The sequence below is a fragment of the Castor canadensis genome, chromosome X (genome assembly GCF_047511655.1).
Source record: "Castor canadensis chromosome X, mCasCan1.hap1v2, whole genome shotgun sequence".
In the NCBI taxonomy this organism is placed as follows: Eukaryota; Metazoa; Chordata; class Mammalia; order Rodentia; family Castoridae; genus Castor; species Castor canadensis.
In genome coordinates, this window is record NC_133405.1 from 99,678,213 (window position 1) to 99,705,580 (window position 27,368).

Here is a 27,368-nt window from a genome sequence, read left to right on the forward strand (position 1 = left end):
TCTGTATATTTTTTCCTAAATCATTTTTACAGAGGTAAAATATACATGAGACTTACTTTTTAGCCATTTTTAAGTATATAATTCAGTTGTCTAACTCTCACCATTAGCTTCCCCGACCTTTTCACCATCCCATCAAAGTATGTCCTCAGTCATGTGTAACTTCTTTGGAGAAATAGCCATTCAAGTCCTTTGCCTCTCCTTTCTTTCCTTTTGTGGTGCTGAGCGCCTTTTGAGGGCCTCACACATGCTAAGCATGGGCTGTGCCAATGAGCTAGATCCTTAGCCCTTGTCCATTACTTGAGCTGTGTTCTTTATATAGTTTAGACATGAAGCCCTTATCAGATATATGACTTGCAGACACATGTTCCCATTCTGTGGGTTGTCTTTTTCATTCTCTTGATAGTGTCCTTTGATGTACAAAAGTTTCTAACCTTGATGAAGTCAAACTTATTTTGAAATAATTTTTGACTTGCAGAAAAGTTCAAAGATAACAGAATCTTATAAACCCTCTGCCCTTCTCCTAATATTCAGAGAGATATAGCACATTTCTCAAAACTAAGAAATTAGACTACAGACTTTCATAGGATTCCACCAGTTTTCTCCTGTGTGGCCTTTTTGTAGTTTCCAGTGTGTAATCCAGGATACTGTACTGCATCTAGTCATAATGCTCCCGCAAGTCTCCTCTGGTCTGTAAAACTTTCTCAGTCTTTCCTTGAAATTTTTTTTTCAGTACTAGAGTTTGAACTCAGGACCTCATGCTTCCAATGGAGCCATGCCCCTAGTTCTTTCTTGCTTTTAGTTATTTTTTCAGGTACAGTCTTTTGTTTTTGCCTGGGGCTGCCTTGGACCGTGACCCTCCTATCTCCAATATCCCACGTAGCTGGGATGATAGGCATGTACCACCACCCCCAGTTTATTAGTTGAGATGAGGTCTCCGTAACTTTTTTGCCCAGGCTAGCCTCAAACCTTGATCCTCCTGAGTAGCTGGGACTACAGGTGTAAATAACTGTGCCCAGTTTTTTGTTTATTTTTAAAGAATCATAACAGTTTTTTTTTAAAGAGTATTGGTCAGGTATTTTGTATAATGTCCCTCCTCAATTTGGTGTTCTCCTAATTAGACTTGATATTCTGGATTTTTTTTTTTTTTGACAAGCATGCAACAGAAGTGAGAAGCCCTTCTGCTTGTACCACAGTGAGCAGTACAGGGTATCATCATGATATATAAGATGGTTAAGTCAGTATTTGCCATTATTTCCCCCTGTAAAGTTTCTAGTTCTCTTTTCCATCTCTATTGTTTGGAAGTGAGTCACTAAACCAGCCCATAATCAAGACAGGAACTAAGTTCTGCCTCCTGGAGGTGACAATATCTACACATAGTATTGGAACTTTTCTATAAGGAAGATCTGTGACAGAACATTTTTAATCCAACATATTTACAAAAGCCCAAAAGTTCAACAAATTCTGCTGGCAAGGCTGTGTGGGAGATAAACTCTCATACTGCTGGTAGGGATAAAAATACAACCACCCCTAGGAAAGGAATTGGGCAACAGCTGGCAAAACTAAATCTATAGGCACTCTGAACCACAGTCTACTTCTGGGAATTGAATGTACAGATAAATCTGAACATGTGCAAAAATGTTATTCATCTCAGCACTATTTAAAACATCAAAGGAAGCCGGATACCAGTGGCTCACACCTGTAATCCTAACTACTTGGGAGGCTGAGAATGGGAGGACTGTGGTTTGAGGCCAGCCCAGGCAAATAGTTCTCAAGTCTGTCTCTAAAATAATCACAGTAAAATGGACTGGAAGTATGGCTTAAGTAAGTAATAGAGCACCTGCTTTGCAAGCATGAAGTCCTAGGTTAAAATCTCAATACATTAAAAAATAAATAACAAACCCCAGGCCCACCAAAAAAATAAAAAAGGGCAAGAAACAACTTAAAAGAATCAGGGAAATTCTGCTAAAAAAGATTAGCAAGGGAAGAAGAGCTCAAGCAAATATTAAAACATATTATAAAGGTAGATCAATTAAAAAGTGAGTGCAAAGATCAGCAAAATAGAATAAGAGCCTAAGAGTCTATAGCATATAACAAAATACAAGGAAATTTAGTGAAGCTAAAGGTTGTATTTCAAATTAACAAGGAAAAATGGATTAGTCAACAAATAATAGTGGTAATAACTACCTGGCCTAGGGATTGGCAAATTGTAGCCAGCAGGCCAAATCTAGCTGCTTTAAATAAGGTTTTATTGGAATATAGCTCTACCCATTCATTTACACATGGTCGGTGCCTGCTTTCATATGAGTAGTTACATTAGAAACTATACTGTCTGCAATAACAAAAATATTTACACGGTCCTCTACAAATGTGCTGACCCACTTCACTTTCTTTTTCTTCTTTTTTTTTTTTGGGGGGGGGTACTGGGGTTTGAACTCAGGGCCTATACCTTGAGCCATTCCACCAGCCTTATTTTTGTGATGGGTTTTTTCAAGATAGGGTTTCGCCACTATTTGCCTGGGCTGGCTTTGAACCTCGATCCTCTTGATGTTGGCCTCTTGAGTAGCCAGGATTACAGGCATGAGCCATGGGCATCCAGCACACAGGTCCATCTCGAGCAAGAAAGTTATTCTATCAGAGCTAGTTCAGTATCAAGGTCAATTTGTCTGCTATCATGGATACTGTCATGACACATTTTTGCTGGGCTCCATTTTTTCCTTTGCTGTCTTTTTTTGTGGTGGTGGTTGTTTTGCAGTACTGAAGTTTGAACTCAGGGCCTGCACCTTGAGCCACTCCACCCTTTTTTGTGATGGGTATTTTCTAGATAGGGCCCCTCGGACTATTTGCCTCGGCTGGCTTCGAATTACGATCCTCCTGATCTGTGCCTCCTTAGTAGCTAGGATTACAGGTGTGAGCCACCAGTGCCTGGCTCCCTTCACTTTCTAAGTGAAGTTGTCTATCTACCTCACTTCATTTTTTTTGGAGGGGCAGTCCTGGGGCTTAAATTCAGAGCTTTGCACTTGCTAGTCAGATGCTCTACCTCCAGCCCTTTTTGCTCTGGTTATTTTGGAGATGGGGTCTCGATTTTTGTCCAGGCCAGCCCAGACCATGCTCCTCCCATTTTATACCTCCCACCGTCACTGAGATGATGGGCACATGCCACCATGCCCAGCTTTTTTCTGTTGTAATGGGGGTCTCACTAATTTTACCCAGGCTGGCCTGGAACATTGATCCTCCCAATCCCAGCCCCTCATGTAGCTTGGGATGACAGGTGCATATCACTGTGCCCAGCTATTGGTTGAGATAGGGTCTTACAAACTTTTTGCCTGGGCTGGCCTTGAACAGAGATCTTCCCCATCTCATCCTCCCAAGTAGCTAGGATTACAAGCATGAGCCGTGGATGCCCAGCTTTTTTTTTTCGTTTCAGACGGAGTCTCACTACATTGCCCAGGCTTGTCTCAAACTCTTTGCTCAAGGGGTCCTCTTGCCTCAGCACGACAAGCAATGGGACTACCTCATTTTTTTTGTGGGGCCGGCAGGGCAGAGGGCAACAGAGTCTCACTATATGTATCTCATTATCCTCCTGACTCTGCCTCCTAAGTGCTAAAATTACAGATGTATATCACTACATCCAGCTCTACCTCACTTCTTATACCAAATAAATTTCTGATGGATCAGAAATTTAAATCCCAAATAGAAACCATAAAATACATCAAGAAGAAAACAAAAGAAAAAAATGTTATCACTTCAAGAATGGGAAATGCTGCTGGGTGCTGGTGGCTCTCACCTGTAATCTAGCTACTTGGAAGGCAAAGATAAGGAAGATCGAGGTTCAAAGCCAGCTGGGGCAAATAGCTTAAGACCCTATCTGAAAAATACCCAACACAAAAAGGGCTGGCAGAGTGGCTCAAGTGGTAAAGCGCTTGCCTAGCAAGCGTGAGGCCCTGAGTTCAAAACCCAGTACTGCTGGGGGAAAAAATGGGATTTTTTCCTAAGATAAAACCCAAGAGTCACAAAAGAAAACATGGATAAATCTGACTTTATGTAACAGTTAAAAATATCTAAAGTGTAAAAAAACAAAAACCCTAAACTTGGGAGTCTTTATTCCCATTTCCTGCATGAGGAGCAGGAAATGCTTCTCCTTTTTCCTCCGTTTCTTCCCACTTTTATCCTGTTATACTAAATTTCTTTCCAAATAAACTTTACTGTTACTTTCACTAAAAAAAATACAAACCCTAAAAAACTTAGAGAAATAAATGAGATAAAATGAGTGCAGTAGACGTACAGTAAAATGGCAGGATCTAGTGGATGGGTAGATAGTATCCACTGTAAAATTTTTTCAACTTTGCTGTGTTTACAAATATTGGGAATTGTGTTTGCAGCCGCCCCCGTGCCGCCGCCGCTCTCTAACGCCAGCGCTGCCTCTCGCTCGCTGAGCTCCAGCCGAAGGAGAAGGGGGTTAAGTAAGGAGAGCTCTGTGCCATGGCTCGTACTAAGCAGACCGCCCGCGAATCCACCAGTGGTAAAGCGCCCAGGAAACAACTGGCTACAAAAGCCACTCGCAAGAGCGCGCCCTCTACCGGAGGGGTGAAGAAACCTCATCGTTACAGGCCTGGTACTGTGGCACTCCGTGAAATTAGACGCTATCAGAAGTCCACTGAACTTCTGATTCTCAAACTCCCCTTCCAACGTCTGGTGGGAGAAATTGCTCAGGAGTTCAAAACAGATCTGCGCTTCCAGAGTGCAGCTATTGGTGCTTTGCAGGAGGCAAGTGAGGCCTATCTGGTTGGCCTTTTTGAAGATACCAACCTGTGTGCTATCCATGCCAAACGTGTGACAATTATGCCAAAAGACATCCAGCTAGCACGCCGCGTACGTGGAGAGCGTGCTTAAGAACCACCAGGGTGGGAAACATTTCATTCTTTAAACAATTGTTTTTTCTCTTCTTCCTGTTACTGGTAGTTCTGAATGTTAGATCTTTTTTTCCCATGGGGTCAAAAGGTACCTAAGTATATGATTGCAAGTGGAAAAATAGGGGACAGAAATCAGATATTGGCAGTTTTTCCATTTTCATTTGTGTGTGGATTTTTAATATAAATGCAGGGATGTAAAGCATTAATGCAAGTCAAATGTTTCAGTGAACAAGTTTCAGCAGTTCAACTTTATAACAATTATAAATAAACCTGTTAAATTTTTCTGGATGATGCCAGCATTAAAATAAGTAAATTTCTTATTGACGGAAAAAAAAAAAAAAAAAACAAATATTGGGAAAACATCATAAAGTAACAAATGGAGAAAATATCCTTTAAGACATTTCAACCAGTTTTTAATTTTCTATAATTTTTTTCATTTATTCATGTGACAAATACTAATGTAACATTTGTTATAAGTCAGGCACTGTTCTAGGACTGGAAATACTGCTGTGAACAAAATAAACTCCCTGTTTTCATGAGCTCAGCTTGGAACCCAAATTGTTTCTGTATAAATGCCCACACAAGAAATCACTGTCAAGAGGTATGAGTATTTTTAAGGGTTTGTATTCAATGTTTTCTCCATATTTGCTTATTTTATGTATGTATATATATATTTCCCTCACCATCAGAATTTCATGAACTGAGTCAGTATGAATAAAGGTTTTCTGGTGGGACTGGGGTTTCAGCTCAGGGCTTTTCATTGCAAAGCAGGCGCTCTACTGCTTGAACCACACCTCCAGCCCATTTTGCTCTGGTTATTTTGAGATGGGGTCTCTCAAACTATTTGCCTGGACTGGCCTCAAACTGCAGCCTCCCAAGTAGCTAGGATTACACACATGAGGCACTGGTATCCAGCATATTTTTATGTATTTACTTACTTGTTTATTGCAGTGCTAGGGATCAAACCCAGGACTCACACCTGATATGCAAGCACTCTTCTACTGAGCTATATTCCCAGCCTCCTAAATTCTTAGATGAAATCTTAAACTGATACCCAGGATCCAAACCAAACAAATTTAGGTATGAACTCTTCCTATCTAAATTAAGGAAAGACAACATATTTAGATAGTAAAGGATATTTTTAATTGGCCACAGAATACTTTGAATAAACACCTTCCAAAGGCAGTCTTCTTTTATAATATAATTCTAGGAATCTAGACTGAATCACAACACATGAGGACCTCCACAAAATGAATATATTTCTGGAAAAATATAAAATGCCAAAATTAGCAAAAGAGACAAAAAAGACAATCAAAACCCCATACACAGCCAGTTGTGGTAGCACACACCTATTATACTAGCATTCAGGAGGCTGAGTAGGAGGATCATGAGTTTGAGGCCAGCCTTCCAAAAACAAAAACAACCCCACCACAAACCTAGGGCTTACTGCTCATCGGCAGTAAGCTTGCCTAGCATGCCCAACCCGGGGTTCCACCCTCAGCACTGCAAAAGCAAACTTAGGCTCTGATGCTTTAAAAAGTGATTTCTATCAAGTTTGCAAGGTAAAAATAATTCTTACAGAAATTTCCCCAACAAGGAGAGAAATAGCAAAAGTCCCAATTTATGCCACGAAGCTACCTTGATTTTTCTTTCTTTCTTTTTTTTTTGCGATACTGGAGCCTACACCTTGAGTCACTCCACCAGACCTTGCCCAAAATTTCCTAGTAAGCACCGGAAAAACCCAATTTGAGAAACAGTCTACAAAGCAACTGACCTTAAAACATGCCAAGGTCATAAAAGACAAAAAAAGACTGAATAACTTCCAGATTAAGGGAGACTAAAAATACAAAATAGTTCAATGCAATGACTGATCTTATTGTTTTATTTTTGAGAGAGGATCTTTGCTATGTAGCCCAGGCTGGCCTCAAACTTGAGATCCTCCTGCCTCTGCCTCCAAATGATTGGGATTACAGGCATAAACCATCACACCTGGCCTGCAATGCTTGAACTTGGATTGGATCCTAGACTGGGGAACAGCAGCTATAAAGGAAATTATTGAGATACTTACTGACATAAGAATATGAGCTTTACATAAAATAGAAGTATTTTATGACAAAGTTCATGATATTGGTTAGTATACTGTGGTTATGGAATAGAGTCCTTGTTCTCAGGACACACATGCAGCCAGGCTTAAAGAGTCATGTCTGCACTAACTCAAATGTTTCAGGAAAAACATGTGGGCTGGTGGAGTGGATCAAGTGGTAGAGCATCTGCCTAGTTTGAGGCCCTGAGTTCAAACTCCAGTACTTCCCCCTTCAAAAATACATGGTGTGTGTGCGTGCGTGTGTACATATAGAGTGATAAAGCGAATATAGCAAAGTATTTACAATTAATGATTCTGGGTAGAGAACACATGGGAGTTCATGTTTTTTTCCTTAAACCTTTTCTATAAATTTGAAATTTTTTTCTTTTGTCCTTTTTTCTTTTCTTTTTTTGTGGCACTAAGGATTAGGCCAAGGGCCTTGTGCATGCTAGTGCTAGTCTACCACTTCAGTTATAGCCCCAGCACTTTTGTTTTTGAGACAGGGTCTAAATGCTAACTTTGCCTGGGCGGGGCTCAAACTTGTGATCCTCCTGCCTCTGCCTCTCAAGTAAGTGGGATTACAAGCATGCGCCACCATACTTGGCTTTCTTTTTTCTTTTTTGGTTTTTTTGAGACAGGATCTTGCTATGTAGCCAGGATGGTCTGGAACCTTTTATGTAGCACTGACTGGCCTTGAATTTGTGATCCTCCTGCCTCAGCCTGAAATTTTTCAAAATATAAATAAACAGATACATCCCACAAATAAGTAGGACATAACTTGAGAATGCCAAGAATGTAATTTAATGCAATTTGTAAAATTAATGGGCAAAAAGAGAAAAAAGCACATAATTATAGTTTGGTACTCACTTATGATTTTTTTTTTTCTGGCAGTGCTTGGGATCAAACCCAGGACCTCATGAATGATAGGCAAGTGCTCTGCCACTGAACTACACCTCCAGTCCTATGGCCAACCTTTGCAAACTAAGATTCGAGAATTTTCTTGATTTTTTTAAAGGCTAGATTCTTTTTTAGCCAGAGAACTTACTTTTGTTCTTGCAGTTTTATACTAGAAAATCATTTAATAATCCACAATTGATTTATAAAAATTTCAGTCCTTAAGATGTACATTAACATCCCATGATGCTAAGCTTTATTTATCACTGTTCTTCAAGTCTGAAGAAAATGATAAATTTACTAAATTCACAGACAGCACAGCCCCACTGATATAACATGTGAAGTCCTACACTCATAAAAGAATTAAGAATAGCAGTATCAAACTGGCCTAAAAGCTGACTGTATTCCTGGCTCAGGATACCTGTAGTAAGTTTGTAAGTCCACACTAAGAAAAAACCATTAAAATAGGGTGCATATAGCTCAGAAAAAACTTTTCACAGCAGATTAAAACTTAACCATAAACTGGGTGCTGGTGGCTCACACCTATAATCCTAGCTACTTAGTAGTCAGAGATCAGGAGGACTGCAATTCAAAGCCAGCTCCAGCAAATAGTTCACAAGACCTTATCTTGAAAAAATCCAATGCAAAAAAGGGCTGGCGGAATAGCTCAAGGTGTAGGCCCTGAGTTCAAACCCCCGTACTGCCAAAAAAAAAAAAAAAAGTCAAAATATGGTAAATATTGCACTTTTCTATTAGTTTGGGCTAGTATTTTCTGTGGCAAGATACCAAACTACAGAATAAAATACATTTTAAAATCAATAGGTACTTGATTAATTTCGCTGAAATTATCAGCATTATTACCAACATCCTCCAGGATTTTGTAAGAGTTGGTTCCTTAGATACAGTTTTAAACTTACTAACAGAGGGAATAAAAAAGCAAAGCCTTCATATAATGACTAAACAGTCCTTTTTTGGTCCTTCAATGAGCAAAGAGAATTTTAAACAAATTATGCTTGCTTCCTGCTGAATAAAAAACTAAAGATTTTCACTATCTGAATCAATAAATGTACTAGTCAGAAGCTATTAACTTTGAAATGTCTAGGTATGTCTGTCTCCGGGTGCCTTAGACTACTTCCAAGCTTTTATAAGCAAGAGATTTTAATCTGTTATGTACTAGAATCAAACTAGGTTAAAAAAATTCTTATTTTACAAAATTAAATCATTAAGGCTAATTCTAAACACTTACTGTGTATGTCATACTTACCAGAGCAACTTTGGACACGTTCCCTTTAAGACCAGGGAAATATCTGGTCCCCAATATTCTCTCATTTCTGGTGCTAAGGACTGAACTCATGGCTTTATGCGCACACTCTACCTCTGAGTGTATCTGCACCCCTCAATTTTCTTTTCTTTTTTTTTTTTTTTGGTGAGACTGGGGTTTGAACTCAGGGCTTCCCACTTGCAAAGAAGGTGCTCTACCTCTTGGGTAACACCTCCAGTCATTTTGCTCTGGTTATTTTGGAAATGGTGTCTCACAAACAATTTGCCTGGGCTGGCCTCAAACCTTGATCCTCCCCACAGCCCAAGTAGCTGGGTTTACAGGTGTAAGCCACATGCTTACTAGGCAGGCGCTGTACCACTTGAGCCACTCCACCAGCTCAATGGCTAATTTTCTTAATCAAAGAATTTAACTGGGCAAAAATATGGCTATGTACAATAAAGACCACATGCTAAATTCTGGCAAATAGCAAGTAAATAAAAAATATTACATAAAAATTCCAAGACATATTCTTACAAAGTGAATGAATGCTCTTTTCCTCCCCTTCCTTCTCCATGTTCCCAGAGTACCATGGCTACACAGAAGAGACTGCCTATCAGCACTGCTGACTGTCTTTGTGGGAAAGTTCAACTATCTCATTTAAGACAGTAATTCACTGGATTTGCATTGTAACCAGCCGAAATGAACTTAATTTGGACATCCAGAATCTCTGGTACTATTTCAGTGTACTAAAAGTACTAGACAGTGCTACAGTGGAGAAAAAGAAATCAGAAGTGACAGGGTGGATTTGCATTCAACATGCCCAACTGCTCAAGAAGACTATCAGAATGAAGTGAACTATTAGAAATAACAACAGAGTAGAGCAGGGATAGCTTAAGAAGTCCACAGCTTTCTTCTACCCCCAGAAAATACCAGCATGGAATTTTTTTTTTTTTTGGTGGCACTGGGGTTTGAACTCACGGTCTCGCGCTTGCTGGGCAGGTGCTCTACCACTTGAGCCACTCTGCCAGCACTTTTTTGTGTTGGGTATTTTCTAGGTAGGATCTTACAAATGCCTGGGTTGACTTCGAACCTCAATCCTCCTGATCTATGCCTCCTGAGTAGCTAGGATTACAGGCCTGAGCCACCAGCACCCAGCAAGCATGGAAATTTGTTTTATTTTAGACCTCATAAAATTTTCATATCCCCCCACTTCTTGCCCTTAATCCTCATGTTCAGGCTTGAGAGAGAAAAAGGGGAAATAATAAAGGGCAAACTCTGATGTTTCAGGAAAACATCATCATTTCTCCAAACGGGCATTCTATACAAGTTATCCAAAAAGTGTTGACAGGTCTTCACAAAAAGGGGGCTAAGACTTTTCCATGCTCAAATAATGGAGGGAATGGGTCTGGGAGTAATAGTACACACCTATAATTCCAGCTACTCAGGAGAATCGCAAGTTAGAGAGACCCTACCTCAAAAACATAATAAAGCTGGGGGCGTGGCTCAAGTGGTAGAGCTCCTGCCTAGCAAGCACCAGGCCCTGAGTTCACACCCCAGTGCCTCCAAAAAGAAAGAAAAGATTGGGGGAGGGGTAGAAATTAACAAGCCCTATCATCTGTTCACATTGTTTCTCCTGTTCTCAGCTAAAGCCAGAAATAGAGGACTCAGCATTCAGGCCACTCAGTAGAGAAATTCTTCTTAAATGTCAACAAAAACTATTAAAGTATTTAGGGATTACTTTAACAAAGTAAAAGATTACTTAAACAAATTAGAGGAAAAACCTATTTTAATTTATTCAGATTTCTACACCCTTTAAACAGATTTAAAAACATTCTCTGTAACAGGTCTTTGGATGTGATGGCAACTTAAAAAGATGCCAATTTCCCCCCAAAATATAGAAATTCAATGCAATCTCACCAAAATTCTTGTTGAGTATTTTTGAGAGAACCAATAAAATTTGGGGGGGCAGGGGGGTTGGAGGGGGTTGAACCTATGGCCTCATGCATGCTAATCACACTCTACCACTGAGCTATACCCCTAGCCCCTCAATAAATTTTTATATAGAATAAAGCTCCTTAAATGGCTAAGTCAACTTTAAAAAATCAGAGCAAAGAGGGAACTATTAAGACTAAAGCCTAAAAATGAAAACAGTAAGGTTCTGGCACAAAAACAAGCAAATAGACCAAAGAAACAAATTGGATCACCCAAGATGGATCCACAACCATGAGGGAACTTGAGGTACCACAGATCAATACAGAAAGAATGGGCAATACAGGAGGTGGTACTGGGCAAACTGCCCACTGTGTAAAGGAAAATATAACCAGAACCTACCTTAACCTTATATGATACTCAAAAGTAGATTCTAAATGGATTTAAAAGACCTGAATGCAAAAGGTAAAACTACGAAGTGAAAGAATCTTTGTGATCTGGAGTAGGAAAAGAAAAGAATTCTGAGGGCACAAATTATAAGGCAAAAAAAAGCAATGATTTTAGCACATCAAAATTAGAAACAGGTATCTGTCCTTGGGGGAATCTTTAAGTAAATTGCAGCTGGCACACCCCATGGTGCCCCTGGCAAGTAATTAGAAACACAACATTAATATACACATGGCAACACAGAGTAAGCTTAAAAATACAGCCTGAGTAATAGGAAGTTCAGGAAACAGAAGGAGGACCGTAGCAATTTGCCTGTAGCACTATGCCGTTCCTGCAAATTGAAAACAGACACTTGCAACAACACCACCTATTTTAGAAAGACACATATCTAGTGCAACAGAGCTGCTGCCCACAGAGGTGGGAATTGGGAATAAAAAGGAAAAAAATAAACACGGCAAGAGAGGTCTTGTGCTGGCTGACCTATGATAGAAACCTACCTCGAACTGGAAAGTGTGATTAACTCAAACCTCTGCACTTCAGATCCTTTAGAAGCCAAAAGTAAGTCAGTGGCTTTGTCACAATATCTGAGGCAAGGATGTCACTCTTCAAGCTCAGAAAAAGCCAGAGTACTTCCAGTGAATACAGCCCAAAATCATATGCCCCCCCCCCTTTTTTTTTGGTAGTACTGGGGGTTGAACTCAGGGTCGTCACACTTGCTAGGCAGATGCTCTACTACTTGAGCCATGCGCCCAAGCCCCAAAAGACATTTTAAAAAGAAGGCCAAGACTGAACAATGCTAAATTCTATCTCTAACTTAGGTTCACTTCTCAGAAAACAAAATAATATAATTCCACATTTAAAAAAGGTGTAGTTGGGCTGGAGGTGTGGCTCAAGTGGTAGAGCACTTGCCTAGCAAGTGCAAAGCTCTAAGTTCAAACCCTAGCATCACCAAAATAAACAAACAAAAAACCCCAAAACAAAACAGGAGTGGTGGTAGGAGAAACTTTTTTGTTTGTTTGGTTTGTTGGACTGGGGTTTTGAAGTCAAGGCTTTGTGCTTGCAAAGTAGGCACTCTACTGCTTGAGCCACACCTCCAGTCCATTTTGCTTTGGTTATTTTGGAGATAAAATCTTGTGAACTATTTGCCTGGACTGGTCTCAAACCGTGATCCTCCCAATCTCAGTCTCCTGAGTAGCTAGGATTACAGGTGTGAACCAAGGGCGCCCCCAGGAGAAACTCTTTGTAAGACATTTCTAAACTTACTTTTATCCCAAACATTTTACACATTTATTGACTCTTACTAGAGGCTTTCTGGGAGAGTTAGGTATGCTTTCTTAGGCACTCTTAAAATGTCCTAGACAAGCTGGGTGCCAGTGGTTCCTGACTGTTATCCTAGCTACTCAGGAGGCAGAGATCAGGAGGATCGTGGTTCAAAGCCAGCCTGGGCAAATAGTTTGAAAGACCCCATGTCAAAAGAACCCATCACAAAAAAAGGGCTTGTGGATTGGCTCAAGATGTAGGCCCTGAGTTCAAACCCCAGTACTATTAAAAAAAATGCCCTGGACAGATCACTTGCTTCAGAATCACCTGGGGTGGTGATCCACCAGGATGGTGGTGAACTCTTATCTAGGATCTCTGTTTTACCCAGGGTCCCAACTATGTCATCTTTTTCCCTTTTTTTTTTTGGGAGGGGGTAACATTGGGGTTTGAACTCAGGGCTTCACACTTGCTAGGCATGCACTCTACCACTTGAGCCACTTTGCCAATCCTGTTTTTTTGGGTTGGACATTTTTGAGATAGGGTCTAACTATTTTCCCGGGCTGACTTTGAACCACAATCTTCCTAATCTCTATCTCTCGAGTAGCTAGGATTATAGACATGAGCCACTGCATCTGGCCCAACTGTTTCATTCTTATTCAGTACCAGAGTTGAAAAAAGAACTATGTAAGCCACGTGCAGTGGTGTGCGCCTTCAGTCCTAGCTACCTGGGACAACAAATCAAGACCACATCTTAGGCTGGAGGTGTGGCTCAAGCAGTAGAGCACCTGCCTAGCAAGTGTGAAGCCTTGAGTTTAAACCCTAGTACTACCAAAAACAAAACAACATAAAAAAATGCCCCATCTCAAAGCAAAAAACCCTATATGTACTGGGCATGGTGGTACACATCTATAATCCCAGCACATAGGAGGCTCAGGAGGATGTTCAATCCCAGGAGTTCAAGGCCAGCCAGGGTGTGTTAGTGAGCTTGAAGTCAGTTTGGGCTACATAGTGAGACCCGGTCTCAAAAAAAGAAAAAAAAAAGTATCCCAAGACAAGTGTCACGCCAAGTGTAACCCACCCTGTCCTTGGAGTTTCCCACAAATTCCTGACTCCGAAGGTGCTACCCAGCCCTCAAGTTCCCAGCTTCAGCCCTGCTCTCTGCCTTTCCTCCTCCTCCTCCTCCTCCTCCTCCTCCTCCTCCAGTGGCTGCCTCCACCTTGGTGAATGGCACCAACAGCCAGGTCACCCAAGCTGTAAACCTGGGTCTCATCCTTGATTTCTCCCTTTCTTTGAGCTCTTCCCACCCTCATATCCAACAATAGTACTTGTCAAGCTGTTTTGTAGTCACCTGTAAACTGTGTGGTTGCCCTTGTGAGAGCTGAGTACCAAGCAGGTCTCACAAAAGGGACCTACAACCTTCTGTCTCATTCTTCACTGCACTCCCAGCTTCTAGCACAGGTCCTGGCTCACAACAGGCACCAAACACATGTGCTGAAAAGAAGCTACCCATCTGCTGTGCCATTTCCTCTGCCCAAAAGCTCCCTTCTAGCACTCTCCTGGATCGGTTCTCATACAGGGACTGGCCTAGGGTGACAGGGAGGGTAGGAGTGAATAACTCACCGTCTTTCATACTCCATGTCCTGATAGGACCTACGGGGGCTGCTGGGGCCCCTCCTCAGCCGCTGGCTCCGTTTCACTTCCCAGCCACCCCTGCCGCTGCCACCATGATCTGCCAGCCTGGGTGATGCCTCCTGCAGGGACTCTGGGGAGAAGGAAGAAAAGGATTAAGAGAGAGCCTCTTTGAGAGACCCTCACTTTCAAGGCTCTCTGCTGTCCCTTAGCCCAGGGACATTGTTTTCCACCTCCTACTGCTCCTGTGATTCTGATTAGGAAGGCAGCCCCTACTTGGCCTGCCCCTTCCTTTTCCCACATGCACTAGGATAGAGCCTACTACCCTAGGAAGCAGCAAAGCCTTTATCAGACAGGGAGCATCTTGCAGAGAGAACTGGTAGCCAAGGTCAAGCCTGGAGCTGCTTGTGTGTGTGTGGGGGGGGCGGTTCCCAGTGTTGGATGATCTGCCTGAATTAGGCACATTAGCCATAGAGAGACTACCTCACAACAACTGGCCAGGGGTGTAGCTCAGTGGTACAGCACTTGTCTACCATGTGTAAGGCCCTGGGTTCCAACCCCAGCATGACAAAAACACCACAATAAAAAACTCAACAACAATGGGAGCCCCAGGCCCTCACCAGGCTTCTTCCACTGGCCCAAGGTACCATTTTTATCCTCCCATCAAGATGCTGGCTGCCCTTCCCCCAGGGAGCCAGAGACCATGAAAGGCTCTTGAGGGTGTGTGTGAAGGGGCTAACTTGGCAACGAGACAGCTGCCACCTCCCTGGGCTCCTGGCCAAAACTGTTCTGGCCCTTACACAGCAACTGGCTCAGCCCTGATGTGCAGCCAGGTCCCAAGGTGGCTCTCTCCCCAGGGCTCTGAGGCTAAGTTTTCCAGAAGCAAAAGGAGCCCTTTTCCCAGGCTGTTCCAAAACACTGCTCTCTGCTGAGATGGAGAGGCAGTCACTTCAACTCTCAGGGCTGCCGTGAGAATTAAGGAAGTCCTGACAGCTATGTGACCCAGCCAGCGGTCATAACTATCCCAGAATCTTCAGGCCCCGCCCTCTGAATAGGAACCAGGTATAGCCAGGCGGTTAGAGCACCTGCCCAACACTGTGTTGCCACCACACCTTTCCTCCCTGCACACACACACACCCCAATTTTCTCTTCCTCTTCAAGCCAAGGGGAACCAAAGATATCTGCTCCCGGATGGGTAAAAGTTAGGAGCTCTAGGCTGAGAGCCAGGCACCAAACCCTCAACAGACTATGACAAGAGGTTCAGAGTCGCGCACTGTCATCCACACAACACGGATAGGAGCCAAAGTTACGGACGCCAGCCTCAAATACCTACGAGCCACACTCACAGAAAGAACTCACAATAAAGGGTCGAAATCAAACACTGAGCCGCCTTTCATCCATATGCATCAGTGTCACAGAAACGAATTCCCCAGAAGGGGCAAAAGTCACACACACATTCCCTGCACCACCACCTTCGTCGCACTCACCAAATGAGTTAGGGCCAGCAATAAGACAGCCCCCTTAATGGACAAGGACCAGAGCCTAGACAGAAACCCTAAAGATAAGGACCAGAGCACTCTCTCTCTCCGCATCCACCGTCCCCCGCCCCCACGAATCCGGACAAGAGCCACAGAACATTTCCCGGTGGATACCTAAGTATCAAAGTAACCCAGAGCGCCAGTACACTCCTACCCTAAGGACAAAAACCAAAGTCGCAAACACGCGCTTTCTCAAGGATAAAGTTCGGTGTAGCAAACACAGAAAGCTACCCTAACCCACTCCCACCCGTCCCTCCCTTCCCCCAACCCGCGTGCACCCATCCCATGTCCCAATCGCGCACGCGCTTACTGCTTTCACAAGGGGGTAAAAAAAAAAAGACACCCCCTCCCGGGTTCGGACCATGCATGCATCCCTCCACTCCGCACGAACCCCCGGCCCGCAGTCCGCCCTCGCGCCTCTCATATGCACCCCCCCCCGCCCCGGCCCCTTACCTCCGCCCCCACGACCAGCGTCGGCGCTCACCTTCTCGGCCCGGGCTGTCAAGGGAGGGCTCCCAGGCATCACCTCGGCCCGCCGCCACCTCCTCCGAAACTCCCAGCTCAGCCGGGGCCGTGCGCACAACAATCAAGTCCGAGGGCAGAAAGGAGGAAGGAGGAAAGGGGGGAAGCGCCAAGCGCGCTGCCCTCCCAAGGACCTGCCCTCCCAGAGAAACTCAATGCCGCCTACTCCCAGCCGGCCGCAATCACCAGCACAAAATGGCGACGAGGAGAAGGGAGCCGGTGCTTCGACCACCATCCACCTACTAAGGGAGCGCGCTCTGGCCAGCCTCGTCTATTGGTCGCCTCCCGCCGAGGCCAGCCCTGGCCTCCTCTGATTGGCAACCATATGCCACCTCCCTACACCCCGTGAGAACGCCCCGCAAGTCCCAAAAAAGAGTAGCTATTGGCCAATTCTGCAAGGCCCGCTTTTTAGAAGCCTGCCTTCCTTTTGAAGTTGAAAGACAAGCGGAAGCTCCACCTCTTTCCCTAAAGGGAAATGACATCCCAGATGTCATTGCTTTCTTCCCATCAAGGAAATGAGTAGACCTATCAAGACGAACTTTCTCAGGCTGACCGGGAGGATAAGAGAATGGCTGGTCCCCTGGGGCCATGACAAGGGTGGAAAAGAAGGCTGCTCCGTACCCCGCCCCAATGGAAAATAAACTCGGACCCGGGATCTATTTCGTGAGGTGAAGGCGGAGCGACAATAATCGCGCTGGGGTCAACTGCAGCTGCGCACAGTCGCATTTCCGTCTCCGCCCCCGAGACCCTGCAGCAGTCTGTCATGGCGGCCGGGCTGTTAGGTTTGTGTGCTCGCCGTCTTTGGGCGGCTACGACGGCACGAGGACTCCCGGCCGCCCGCGTTCGATGGGAATCCGGCTCCTCCAGGGCTGTAGTCGCCCCTTCCGCTATGGCGGGAAAGCGGCAGCCAGAACCGACCATACGTTGGCAGGAGGACCCAGAACCCGAGGACGAAAATCTCTATAAGAAGGTGAGAGGGAGGGGGGACGGGACGCCGGAGGGGTCAATTGGCTACCAGCGGACGGGGCGTCGTAGAGGACGTTCTTAGTCTGTTGAGGATTGCGTAGCTGGCGAATCTTTTGCCTTGTTTGTTTTCTTGCTTTTGCGCCCTCATACTTTCGGTCCATGGCCAGAGGTGGGATCGGCGTAATTTACAGACAGAAATCAAAACTAAAGTGGGCAGCGCTCAAAACGCATTAGCAGCAATACAATCATGATAATACTTAGCATTGATATAAACTTCTTCGGTCCCAGTTTCTGTTCTAAACACTTAATATGTATTAACTCATCTAGCCCTCAAAACAACCCGATTTTGAGGTAAGCAGTATTATTATTACCAATACAGATGAAACGGAAACACAGATATTAAGTTGTTTGCTCAAGTTCACATAACTGAGTACGTGGGGGAACCAGTATTTGAACTTAGGGCTACCAGGTCTCCTGTGCTGTATTAATAGTAGAGACACGAGTCAGACGACCTGGGTTGCCTTGGGCAAGTAGCTTAACCTCTTGGTGCCTCAGTTTCTTTGTAAAATGGGAAGAGTAAATGGATGTCTAAAATACACCTGCCTCGTACATGATTCAGTGAATCAGAATGCTCATAACAGCAGCTGGCACTTTGAAAGTACTCAGCATTAGAAGATATTTATTATTGCCACCTTCTACCTCACTGGTAGATTGTGAGGTTTGTATGTTTGAAAAGGCCTGGCACTTTGTCAACATTAGCTTCTGGTTGTGGAGCTTGGATATATAGGATGGTATAGGACAAGTGGATGGACGTAGGGGGCTGTTTCATTAGGTCGAGGCATAGGAAGTTGCTAATATTCAATCACTGTTGACCTATATAAATAGTGATTTTCTATGGTCCCCCTTAATAGACAGATGACTAGGGAATTCCTCCTAAAAGAATTGGTGACGCCAATTTTTCATTTGGCCATGAAGCCAAAACCTTGAATGAGGAGGTGAAGACGGATCCAGCTGTGATTAGATCTGGGAGAAAGATTGTCTAGGCAGAAGGAACAGCAAGTGCAAAGGCCCTGAGGTGGGAAGGAACTTCACATGTCCTAAGACTAGGAAGAGGCATTTAGTGAGGGAGGAGAGATGGATCTATGGGGAGATTGGAAACCAGGTTGTGCAGGACCAGCATAGCACTTTGTGGAACAGCAGAAGACCTAACTGACCTCTCCTTCTCCACAGAATCCAGATGCTCATGGTTACGACGAGGACCCTGCTGTGGATGCCTGGAACATGCGGGTTGTCTTCTTCTTTGGCTTCTCCATCGTCCTGGTCTTTGGCACCACCTTTGTGGCTTATCTGCCTGACTATGGGTACAGGGGGTGTCTAAGAGGGTGGAGTGGGCAAGGGGTGGAGGCAGGGGTGGAGGTTGAAGGGGTCTCTGTCCATAATCCTGTCCCTGCACTGGAGGGGAGTAGGGTGCTGAGGTAGGGGACTGGTGTCCAGTGACACTCCCTGATGTCTGCCCCCACCACTGATGTCTCCAGGATGCGTGAGTGGGCCCGCCGTGAAGCTGAGAGGCTCGTGAAATACCGAGAGGCCAATGGCCTCCCCATCATGGAATCCAACTACTTTGACCCCAGCAAGGTCCAGCTGTCGGAGGATGAGGACTGAGCAATTGCAGAATGTTGCTCAAGAGGCACCCCCCCCAACACACCTCTGCCTGCTGTTGTGCCTGCTCCTCAGAGCACCTAATTAAAACACTTGGAAGTATGACTGGCTACTGTTGCTTTTGTTAGGAGGCTGATGTGGAGATAGGAGTGCTGCTTCAGCCGTGTGTGTGTGTGTGTGTGTGTGTGTGTGTGTGTGTGTGTGTGTGTGTGTGTGTGTGTGTGTGTGTGGTTGCTTTTGTTAGGAGGCTGATGTGGAGATAGTGCTGTGTGTGTGTGTGTGTGTGTGTGTGTGTGTGTGTGTGTGTGTGTGGTTGCTTTTGTTAGGAGGCTGATGTGGAGATAGGAGTGCTGCTTCAGCCGTGTGTGTGTGTGTGTGTGTGTGTGTGTGTGTGTAGATAGGAGTGCTGCTTCAGCCGTGTGTGTGTAAATAGGAGTGCTGCTTCAGCCGTGTGTGTGTGTGTGTGTGTGTGTGTGTAGATAGGAGTGCTGCTTCAGCCGTGTGTGTGTGTGTGTGTGTGTGTGTGTGTGTAGATAGGAGTGCTGCTTCAGCCGTGTGTGTCTGTGTGTGGAGATAGGAGTGCTGCTTTAGCCGTGTGTGTGTGTGTGTGTGTGTGTGTGTGTCTGTCTGTCTGTCTGTGTGTGGAGATAGGAGTGCTGCTTCAGCCGTGTGTGTGTCTGTGTGTGTCTGTGTGTGTGTCTGTGTGTGGAGATAGGAGTGCTGCTTCAGCCGTGTGTGTGTGTGTGTGTCTGTGTGTCTGTGTGTCTGTGTGTGGAGATAGGAGTGCTGCTTCAGCCGTGTGTGTGTGTGTGTGTCTGTGTGTCTGTGTGTGTTTGTGTGTGTGTGTGTCTGTGTGTAGGGCTTGAGTCATCTGAAGCTCAACTGAGCTCTCAGGTGCTTCAGTCTTCTCTCCAGCAAAATAGCCTGGGCTTCTTAGAGGGTGGCTCATGCCTCCCCCTGATGGAGGGGCAATAGATGGGAAGAAATTGGTGGCAGCCGTCTTTAGAAACAAGCTACCACTTGGGGACCTTCCTATAATTGAAGGTGATTGGGGCAAGCAAAGACTGAGGGTAGTATGCACATAGAAATAAAAGAAAAAAAAAAGATTGAGGGTAGTAGATAAGAGCAAGGCTTTTCCATTGCCTTGGATGGGGGATCACCCTACCTCTGCCTTGTCTACTTCTCTCTGGGCTTTGGGGCTTCTGCCTCTGGCTTGTGTCTTGCTGAGTCTGGATGCTTTTGTACTCCCTGCCACCCCAACTATGGGTGGTCTCTAACTAGAGATACACATCTCAGGGATGGGGTTCCAGTTCAGAGGTAGAGTGCTTGCCTGGCATACACTAGGTCCTAAGTTTCATCATCAGCACCACAAAAAAAAAAGAAAAAAAGACATGTCTCTGTGTGCACGTGTGTCTGCTTCTTTCTCAAGCAAGGAATCTTCCTTCTCTCGCCTTCTTTCTGGTGATAGGCTGACTCCTTTGTCTTTTCCTCTTTTTTTTTGGCGGCACTGGGGCTTGAACTCAGGGCCTCATGTTTGCTAGGCAGGTGCTCTACCACTTGAGCCACTCCACCAGCCTTCCTTTGTCTTTCTCCCTCTCTTTCCTGCACCCACCACCCGAGGTGATGCCCTGCCCCTAGCTGCTGAGCTGGAAGGAGCCCCAGTCTGCTTATGTGTGGCTGAGGCAGGAGCCATTTCCCCATGAACCTTCCTATAAGTGACACATGTCACCCTAAGTGCTGCCTTGTGGGGCCAGTCTCCCAATTTGAGGGTAGGCCCCAAAGCAGAGAATACTCCGTGCAAAGGGAGCGCATTCTACCTTCCACCCTGCAGTTGCTGGGCCTATGGAAGTGAAGGGGGCATGTTAGCTCAACCACCAAACACCTAATCATGTTGGATGAATGCCTCTATATAACCCTCAGCCAAAGCCCAGAGAACATACCACGCTACTCACCCCCACCAAAGGGGCAGGTGTTCAGGTGCCTTCTGCTCATAGCAGCAGTAGGCACAATGTGTGCTGGATAAACACTTGGTATCATTAGCTGGGCACCAGTGGCTCATGCCTATAATCCTAGCTACTTGGGAGGCTGAGATCTGGAGGATCATAGTTTGAGACCAGCCCTAGGCAAATAGGTCCTGAGACCCCATCTCCAAAGTAACCAGAGCAAAATGGGCTGGAGGTGTGGCTCAACCAAGAGAGGACATGCTTTGCAAATATTTAAGCCCTGAATTCAAACCCCAGTCCCACTAAAAATAAAAAAATAAAAAAAACCCTAAACATTTGGTCTTGCTCTTTTTTTTGGGGGGGGCTGAGATTTGAACTCAGGGCCTCATGCTTACAGAGCAGGCACTCTACCACTTGAGCCACACCTGCAGCCAACCCTAAACATTTGGGATTGCCGATTGTGTAGATGACATCTGCTTCAGGCTTACTGACCCCTGAGTGCTTCCCATTCCCCCAAGCTCTGCCTTATCAAGCACTCAGGCTTGAACTCAGGGCAGGCGCTCTACCACTTGAGCCACATCACCAACCCTTTTTTACTTTATTTTTTGGATAGGGTCTCTCATTTTTGCCCAGGGCCCGGGCCTCTGTGATCCTCCTACCTACAGCCTCCCACCTAGCTGGGATAACGGGTGTGTGCCAATAACCTGGCTTACTGATTTAGATGGGATCTTGCTACCTTTTTCCTTGGGGTAGCCTTAAACCAATATCCTCCTGGTCTCTGCCTCCTGTGTAGCTAGGATTATATGTGTGAGCCATCATGCCTGGCTCTCAGACTCTGGAGAAACCTCCATTCTGGCCTAACCAGAGGCTGCACTTGAACTAAATTTGAAAATCCATGCCCTGGCCCCTCTGTTCTGACTGCAGTAATACCACCTCCCCTTCCTCATTGTGGCTCAGCCACACTGGAATTAAAATGTGCACACACACTTGTCCACCATCGCCTCCATGTTTTTAGCAATGGCAAAAATTCTTCTCCTCTGCTCCAGTAGAAAGCTTGACTGCAAGACAACTTCCTAGTGGACAGTCTTCCAGGCTGGCCCTGAGCATTTTGTTCTTGTCACATTGAAAATAGCCTTCTTGGGCTGGGGTCATGGCTCAAGTGGTAGAGTACTTGCCTAGCAGGAGCAAGGCCCTGGGTGCGATCCCCAGTACTGAAAAACAGGCAAATGAAAGTAGTCTTCTTGGCCAGGTACTGGTGGCTCACGCCTGTAATCCTAGCTACTCAGAAGGCAGAGATCAGGAGGATCATCATTCGAAGCCAGCCCCTGGCAAATAGTTTGAGAGACCCTGTCTCAAAAATTCCCATACATAAAAGGGCTGGTGGAATGGCTCAAGGTGTAGACCCTGAGTTCAAACCCCAGTACCGCAAAAACAACAACAAAACATTCTGCTTCATCAGCTGCCTTCTCTTCCTGTCTCACTTCCCCAGTGCCCTGCAGGAGCTTCCTGGGATTAATTCCTAAATAAACTACTTGACTTTAATTCTTATCTCAGGGCCTGCTTCTGGAAGGACCCAAACTAAGACAGTCTTTGTCCTCAAGGAGTTTATAGGGATGTAAGCAATAAGAGAAGAATTCCAAGATGTCCTAAATTAAGTTACAGGCCAGAGAATGGAAGGAGGAAAGAGAAGAGAAAGGTATTTTAACAAATAGCTTTGAGCTGTATCATCAAAGAAAGAAGAAATCCTCCCCACACGCCTGTCCTCTGTGCTGGCTTAAGATTACCCATCAAGGTGACATCGAGTCCCGCATTAGAACCAACCACCCAAGAAGCACCAAACTTCTCTTTATGAATTAACCTCCAAGCCCAGGACTTTGCCCGCTTCTCTGTGTCCTGCCCTCTTAACTACAGCCAATACAGGTCTAATGTCAACAATTTCTGCTTCCTTTCCCTACAGTTTCATCATACAATTCCCTGGCCCCTTAGGCCCAGTGGGCTTTTTTATTTTTTGAGGTAGGGTCTTGCTATGGAACTCAGGCTAGTCTTGAACTCACAGTCCTCCTGCCTCAGCCTCCTGAGTGCTGGGATTACAGATGTGAGCCACCAGGCTCCTGGTGTACATTTTTCTAACTACTGTCTGGCCATGTTGCTGGTGACAAAACCCTACCTAAAAATAACCAATGCAAACAGGGCTGGTGGAGTGGCTCAAGTGACAGAGCACCTGCCTAGCAAGTAAAAGGCCCTGAGTTCAACCCCCATACCTGGTACCACCAAAAGGAAGGAAAGAAGGAAGGAGGGAAGGAAGGAGAGAAGCAAGGAAGGGAGGGAGGGAAGGGAGGAAGGAAGGAAGGAGGGAGGGAGAGGAAGGAAGGAAGGGAAGGATGGAAGGGAAGAAGGGATGGAGGGAAGGAAGAAAGGGAGGAAGGAAGGAAGGGAGGGAATAAGAAAAGGGAGGAAGGAAGGGAGGGAAGGAAGGAGGGAGGGAGGGAGGAAGGAATCATGGAAACTATGGTTTGGGGAATCCTCAGATTGTAGACCAGAGATGGAAGGTGGTTTTGGAACCCTTGCAGTCATTACTATGAGATTTGGGATCTGGTATTGGGGACAACGTTTGAAAACAACAGCCAGGCAGAGCTTTAGCAGGGGTGGTCAGAAAAGCTGCAAGGTCCCTGAGGTCTTCTCTCAGCTGTTTTTTTCAGTGCCCCCAGTCCTGAAATGTCACGTTTTTGTGAGGCCTTCTCTCTGGCCACTCTAGCTAAAATTTTTTATTACTAATTTTTCATTAGGATATATTGGTTGTACGGGGGGATTCATAGTGACAATTCCAATTAGACATATATTGTACATTGGTTAGATCGCCCCCATTATCTCTCCCCTCGGCCCCCTTCCTGACCCACTTAAGGCAATTGCAAGAAGTATCTTTGTTCTATTTCATATAAGTATATGAAGTCCATCAACCATATACCCTCATCTTCATCTCCTTCATTCATCCTCCCCCCTCCCACTAGCACCCACCCTCCCACTGTACCTATTTTACAGTCGTGTCTTTCATTTTTAATATTAAGTGAATGTTGAAAGGGTTTCTCAATGTATGCCCACTGTGGGTGTGCTTTACTTTGGTCTGTTCAACCCTTTCCATTACTCTCCCTTCCCCTTTCCCGTCCACCTCCTCCCAGCTAAAAATAGCACCCAGTAATGTTTTTTGACATATACTTAAATCACAAGCCTTTTACAAGCCAAGACGACTTTATTGAGAGGGGGATGTGGAACCTGGGAAGGTATATAGCAGCCCTGCAGCTTAAAGATGTTCCCACATCTATCAGGATAACAAAGGTGCTTGTTTGTGAGGATTAGGTAACACATGAAAGGCATTTAGAATGGTTCCAGATACGTATAAGCAGTCAATAATGTGAGTCAAAGGCTGGGAGTCTGTGTGGCTCAATGGCAGGTAATATTTTTTTTTTGGCAGTACTGGGGTTTGAACTCAGGGCCTTGAGCTTGCTAGGCAGGTACTGTACCTTGAGTATTCATCGCCAGCCCTCAGTAGCAGGTCTAACAGGTGTAAAGGCCTAAGTTCCACCCCCAAGCACATTCCCCCCTCCAAAAAAATAGGCAGACATTGAAGCCTCTCTGTGAAAAATTTCTCACAAACTGGCTAGGAGATAAAGAAAAAGGAGGGGAGTGGGCGAGACAAAGGAGAATGATATGGATGGAGGGAGTGAGCTCACCTACGACCTATTTTAGGAACTTTGGTGAATGTCACAATGTGCCCCAGTACAATAATAATATAAAAAAATAAAGTCTAAAGCGCAAGAGAATCACATTTCAACGTAATGGATAATGAATAATTCTGGTATACATCTCAATACAAAATAACACAGCACTTAATTGAATGTCTTATCAGTTCCTATCTTATTTCATTAGTTGTTATTAATAATTAGTAATAGTTACAAAATATCCCATACCAGACCTTTCTGTTGTGAGGCTTTTCATAATCAATGAATTAACAATATTCCATAGATTATAAATAGGTCCAAAGTATCATAAATTTATGCCCTCACACCTATTAACACCAGAGGAATGAACAAATTTTCTTGGAATTTTAATTTAAAAAGCCAGAGGCAATCGTTTTTTTTTTCCTTTTGGAGAGACTGGGGTTTGAACTCAGGGTTTTACACTTGCAAGACAGGAGCTCTACCATGTGAGCCACACCTCCAGTCCATTTTTCTCTAGTTCTTTTGGAGATGGGGTCATGTGAACTATCTGCCCAAGCTGTCCTCGAATCTTGATTCTGCCTATCTCAGCCTCCCAAGTAGATAGGATTATAGATGTGAGCCACCAGCACCTGGTGAAATTTAATTTAAAAAATTTTTAAAAAACATGAAAAAATATAACAAAATAGCAAAATTAAAGTTATAAGATAAAAACCAAGTGAAAATAAGAGAAAATGAAAAAAAGTGCATCTGTGGTTCACACCTGTAATCCTAGCTATTCAGGAGGCAGAGATCAGGAGGATCGAATTTTGAGGTCAACTCGGGCAAATCATTCTCCAGACCCTATCTCGAAAATACCCAGCACTGCTGGAGGAGTGACTCAAGTAGTAGAGCTCCTGCCTAGCAATTGTGAGGCCCTGAGTTAAAATCCCAGTACCCCCCCCAAAAAAGTGCTACAACCCTTGCAACCTTTCCAAAGTAGGAGATTCCACCTAAATGTTAACCGTAGCACTTCCCACCCTCTGTTTCCGCCAAGATTCTCAAGTCACAGTGACCTCTTGGGGCCACCACTGTCTTAGCCAGAATCCGCTTTCTCCCTTTTCCAAAAAATTCTACTCGGCCTTAAAAAGTGCCTTCTTTGGGGAAGCTTTTGTTTTTGAAAAAAAAAATGAGCTCAGAGAATCAGTTTGGGATCTGATCCTGTACAGGGATTTGATTCATCAAATTTAAATATATTTAAACACACACACACACACACACACACACACACACACACACACACACAAAGTGCCTTCTTTGGGGAAGCTTTTGTTTTTGAAAAAAAAAATGAGCTCAGAGAATCAGTTTGGGATCTGATCCTGTACAGGGATTTGATTCATCAAATTTAAATGTATTTAAACACACACACACACACACACACACACACAAGATGAAAGCCCATGCCTAAGCTATGGGTGAAATTACAACAGCAGCAAGTCAAGTTTTAAAGTGTTTTGGCCCCGCCCCCTTTTGTTTTCCCGTAGTGCGGCTGTGCAAACACTCAAGGTCCCACTACCTCTTACAGTCAGGAAAACCTGCACTGCCGGGTGCCTCACTTCCCGCGTGACACTGGGAAGGGAACAAGACATCTTAAAACAAGGTGCAGAGAGAAGCTGGGATGGGCTCGGAAACTCTCTCTAGGTCCGCCTGGCCTATCTCCGGGCCAATAGTATGGGAAGGGGCGGAGCCAGTCCTTCGGTTCATCAACTGTTCTTTGCAGTAGCTTTGACACCCTTGGAGGGTGGGCTCTACAGCTGAAAGACTGCCAGGTGGACCAATCAAGAATTCCGAGGCTGCTTTGAAGCGGCAGGGTGTACTAAACTAGAGAATGGAGCCTGATTGACAAACCCGCCCCGCAATAAGCGCAAAGTTTGGAAATGAGCGAAGGGGAGGGGGAAACTGAGACTTGATTGATGGCCAACCCAACCAGTGAGAGCGTCTGAGTTAAAGAGCCCTTAAATAGCACGTGTCTTTTGGACGGAGAAGGTGGGCTCTTGCTTTGATGTTTTACCGATTATCCAATAAGCATGTCGACTTGAACTGGGGGCGGGGCGGCTGGTTGAAGAAAAAGCTGGCTCTTGTTCTTAACTAAATCGTTTTGCTTAAAGAAACCTAAATTTTGGGGTGGCGGAGTGGCTCAAGCGGTAAGCGCACCTGCTTAGCAAGCGTGTAGGCCCTGAGCTAAATCCCAGTGCTGCCAAAATTAAGCCTCCAATTCGACCATTAGGCCCTCACTTAAAAAGGATTATGATGCTTTGAAGTTTGAAAAATCACAACCTTAACTCAGTTTAGCTTTCCCGCGTTGTATAGAAACGCAGCCTCCCACAACTGTGAAAAAAGGAGCAGCTGCATAAAGGGCAGTTTTAGGGGTAGGAATTGGCATAGGAGTGGAAGGCGATTTGAGGTTTTAGGTCCTGCAATACTGGGATGGACAGGAGTTGTTTCTGTTAGAAGGGATTCTGGGATTGTTTGATGGGTAGTTCTGGGGACAGCGATGGGCGTCGGTGCTGATCCGTAATGGGTGGTCAGTGGTTGAGGTTAGTCTGGGTCACTCTTGTTCTCTAATGAGACCGAC

At 44.8% G+C, this 27,368-nt stretch overlaps 3 protein-coding genes across 8 annotated transcripts in view; 2 read left to right on the forward strand and 1 right to left on the reverse strand.

The window, feature by feature from the left end:
• The window catches only part of Rbm10 (RNA binding motif protein 10), a 33,810-nt gene extending 17,056 nt beyond the window's left edge, over window positions 1-16,754 (reverse strand). For 4 of the 6 annotated variants that reach the window (XM_074064027.1, XM_074064026.1, XM_074064023.1 and 1 more), the window contains exons 1-2: window positions 16,405-16,745; window positions 14,405-14,546 (exon numbers count right to left, since the gene is read on the reverse strand). In XM_074064027.1, coding sequence (XP_073920128.1) covers window positions 14,405-14,546; window positions 16,405-16,474 — 212 coding nt within the window. In that variant the 5' untranslated portion in view covers window positions 16,475-16,745. Of the gene's footprint in view, window positions 1-14,404; window positions 14,547-16,404 lie in introns of all 6 variants that reach the window. The other 2 variants (XM_074064024.1, XM_074064025.1) reach the window with 2 other exon arrangements.
• Window positions 4,372-5,193, forward strand: LOC109699786 (histone H3.3A-like). The gene has a single exon (XM_020184641.2). It carries the CDS (start codon window positions 4,480-4,482, stop codon window positions 4,888-4,890), a length of 411 nt encoding a protein of 136 aa, XP_020040230.1. The 5' UTR covers window positions 4,372-4,479; the 3' UTR covers window positions 4,891-5,193.
• Window positions 16,755-16,950: 196 nt separating the features above from the next.
• Window positions 16,951-19,200, forward strand: Ndufb11 (NADH:ubiquinone oxidoreductase subunit B11). Its single transcript, XM_020186552.2, has 3 exons — window positions 16,951-17,443; window positions 18,670-18,800; window positions 18,975-19,200. The coding sequence occupies exons 1-3, from the start codon at window positions 17,237-17,239 to the stop codon at window positions 19,099-19,101; spliced, it is 465 nt and encodes a 154-aa protein (XP_020042141.1). The 5' UTR covers window positions 16,951-17,236; the 3' UTR covers window positions 19,102-19,200.
• Window positions 19,201-27,368: the final 8,168 nt, after the last annotated feature.

What these genes read in the sequence shown, in the direction of transcription:
- LOC109699786 (XM_020184641.2), top strand. Translation starts at nt 4,480, where the DNA reads ATGGCTCGTACTAAGCAGACCGCCCGCGAATCCACCAGTGGTAAAGCG.
- Ndufb11 (XM_020186552.2), top strand. Translation starts at nt 17,237, where the DNA reads ATGGCGGCCGGGCTGTTAGGTTTGTGTGCTCGCCGTCTTTGGGCGGCT. An exon ending in ACGAAAATCTCTATAAGAAG is followed by an intron (nt 17,444 to 18,669) that starts GTGAGAGGGAGG and finishes CCTTCTCCACAG; the next exon opens with AATCCAGATGCTCATGGTTA. An exon ending in GCTTATCTGCCTGACTATGG is followed by an intron (nt 18,801 to 18,974) that starts GTACAGGGGGTG and finishes TGATGTCTCCAG; the next exon opens with GATGCGTGAGTGGGCCCGCC.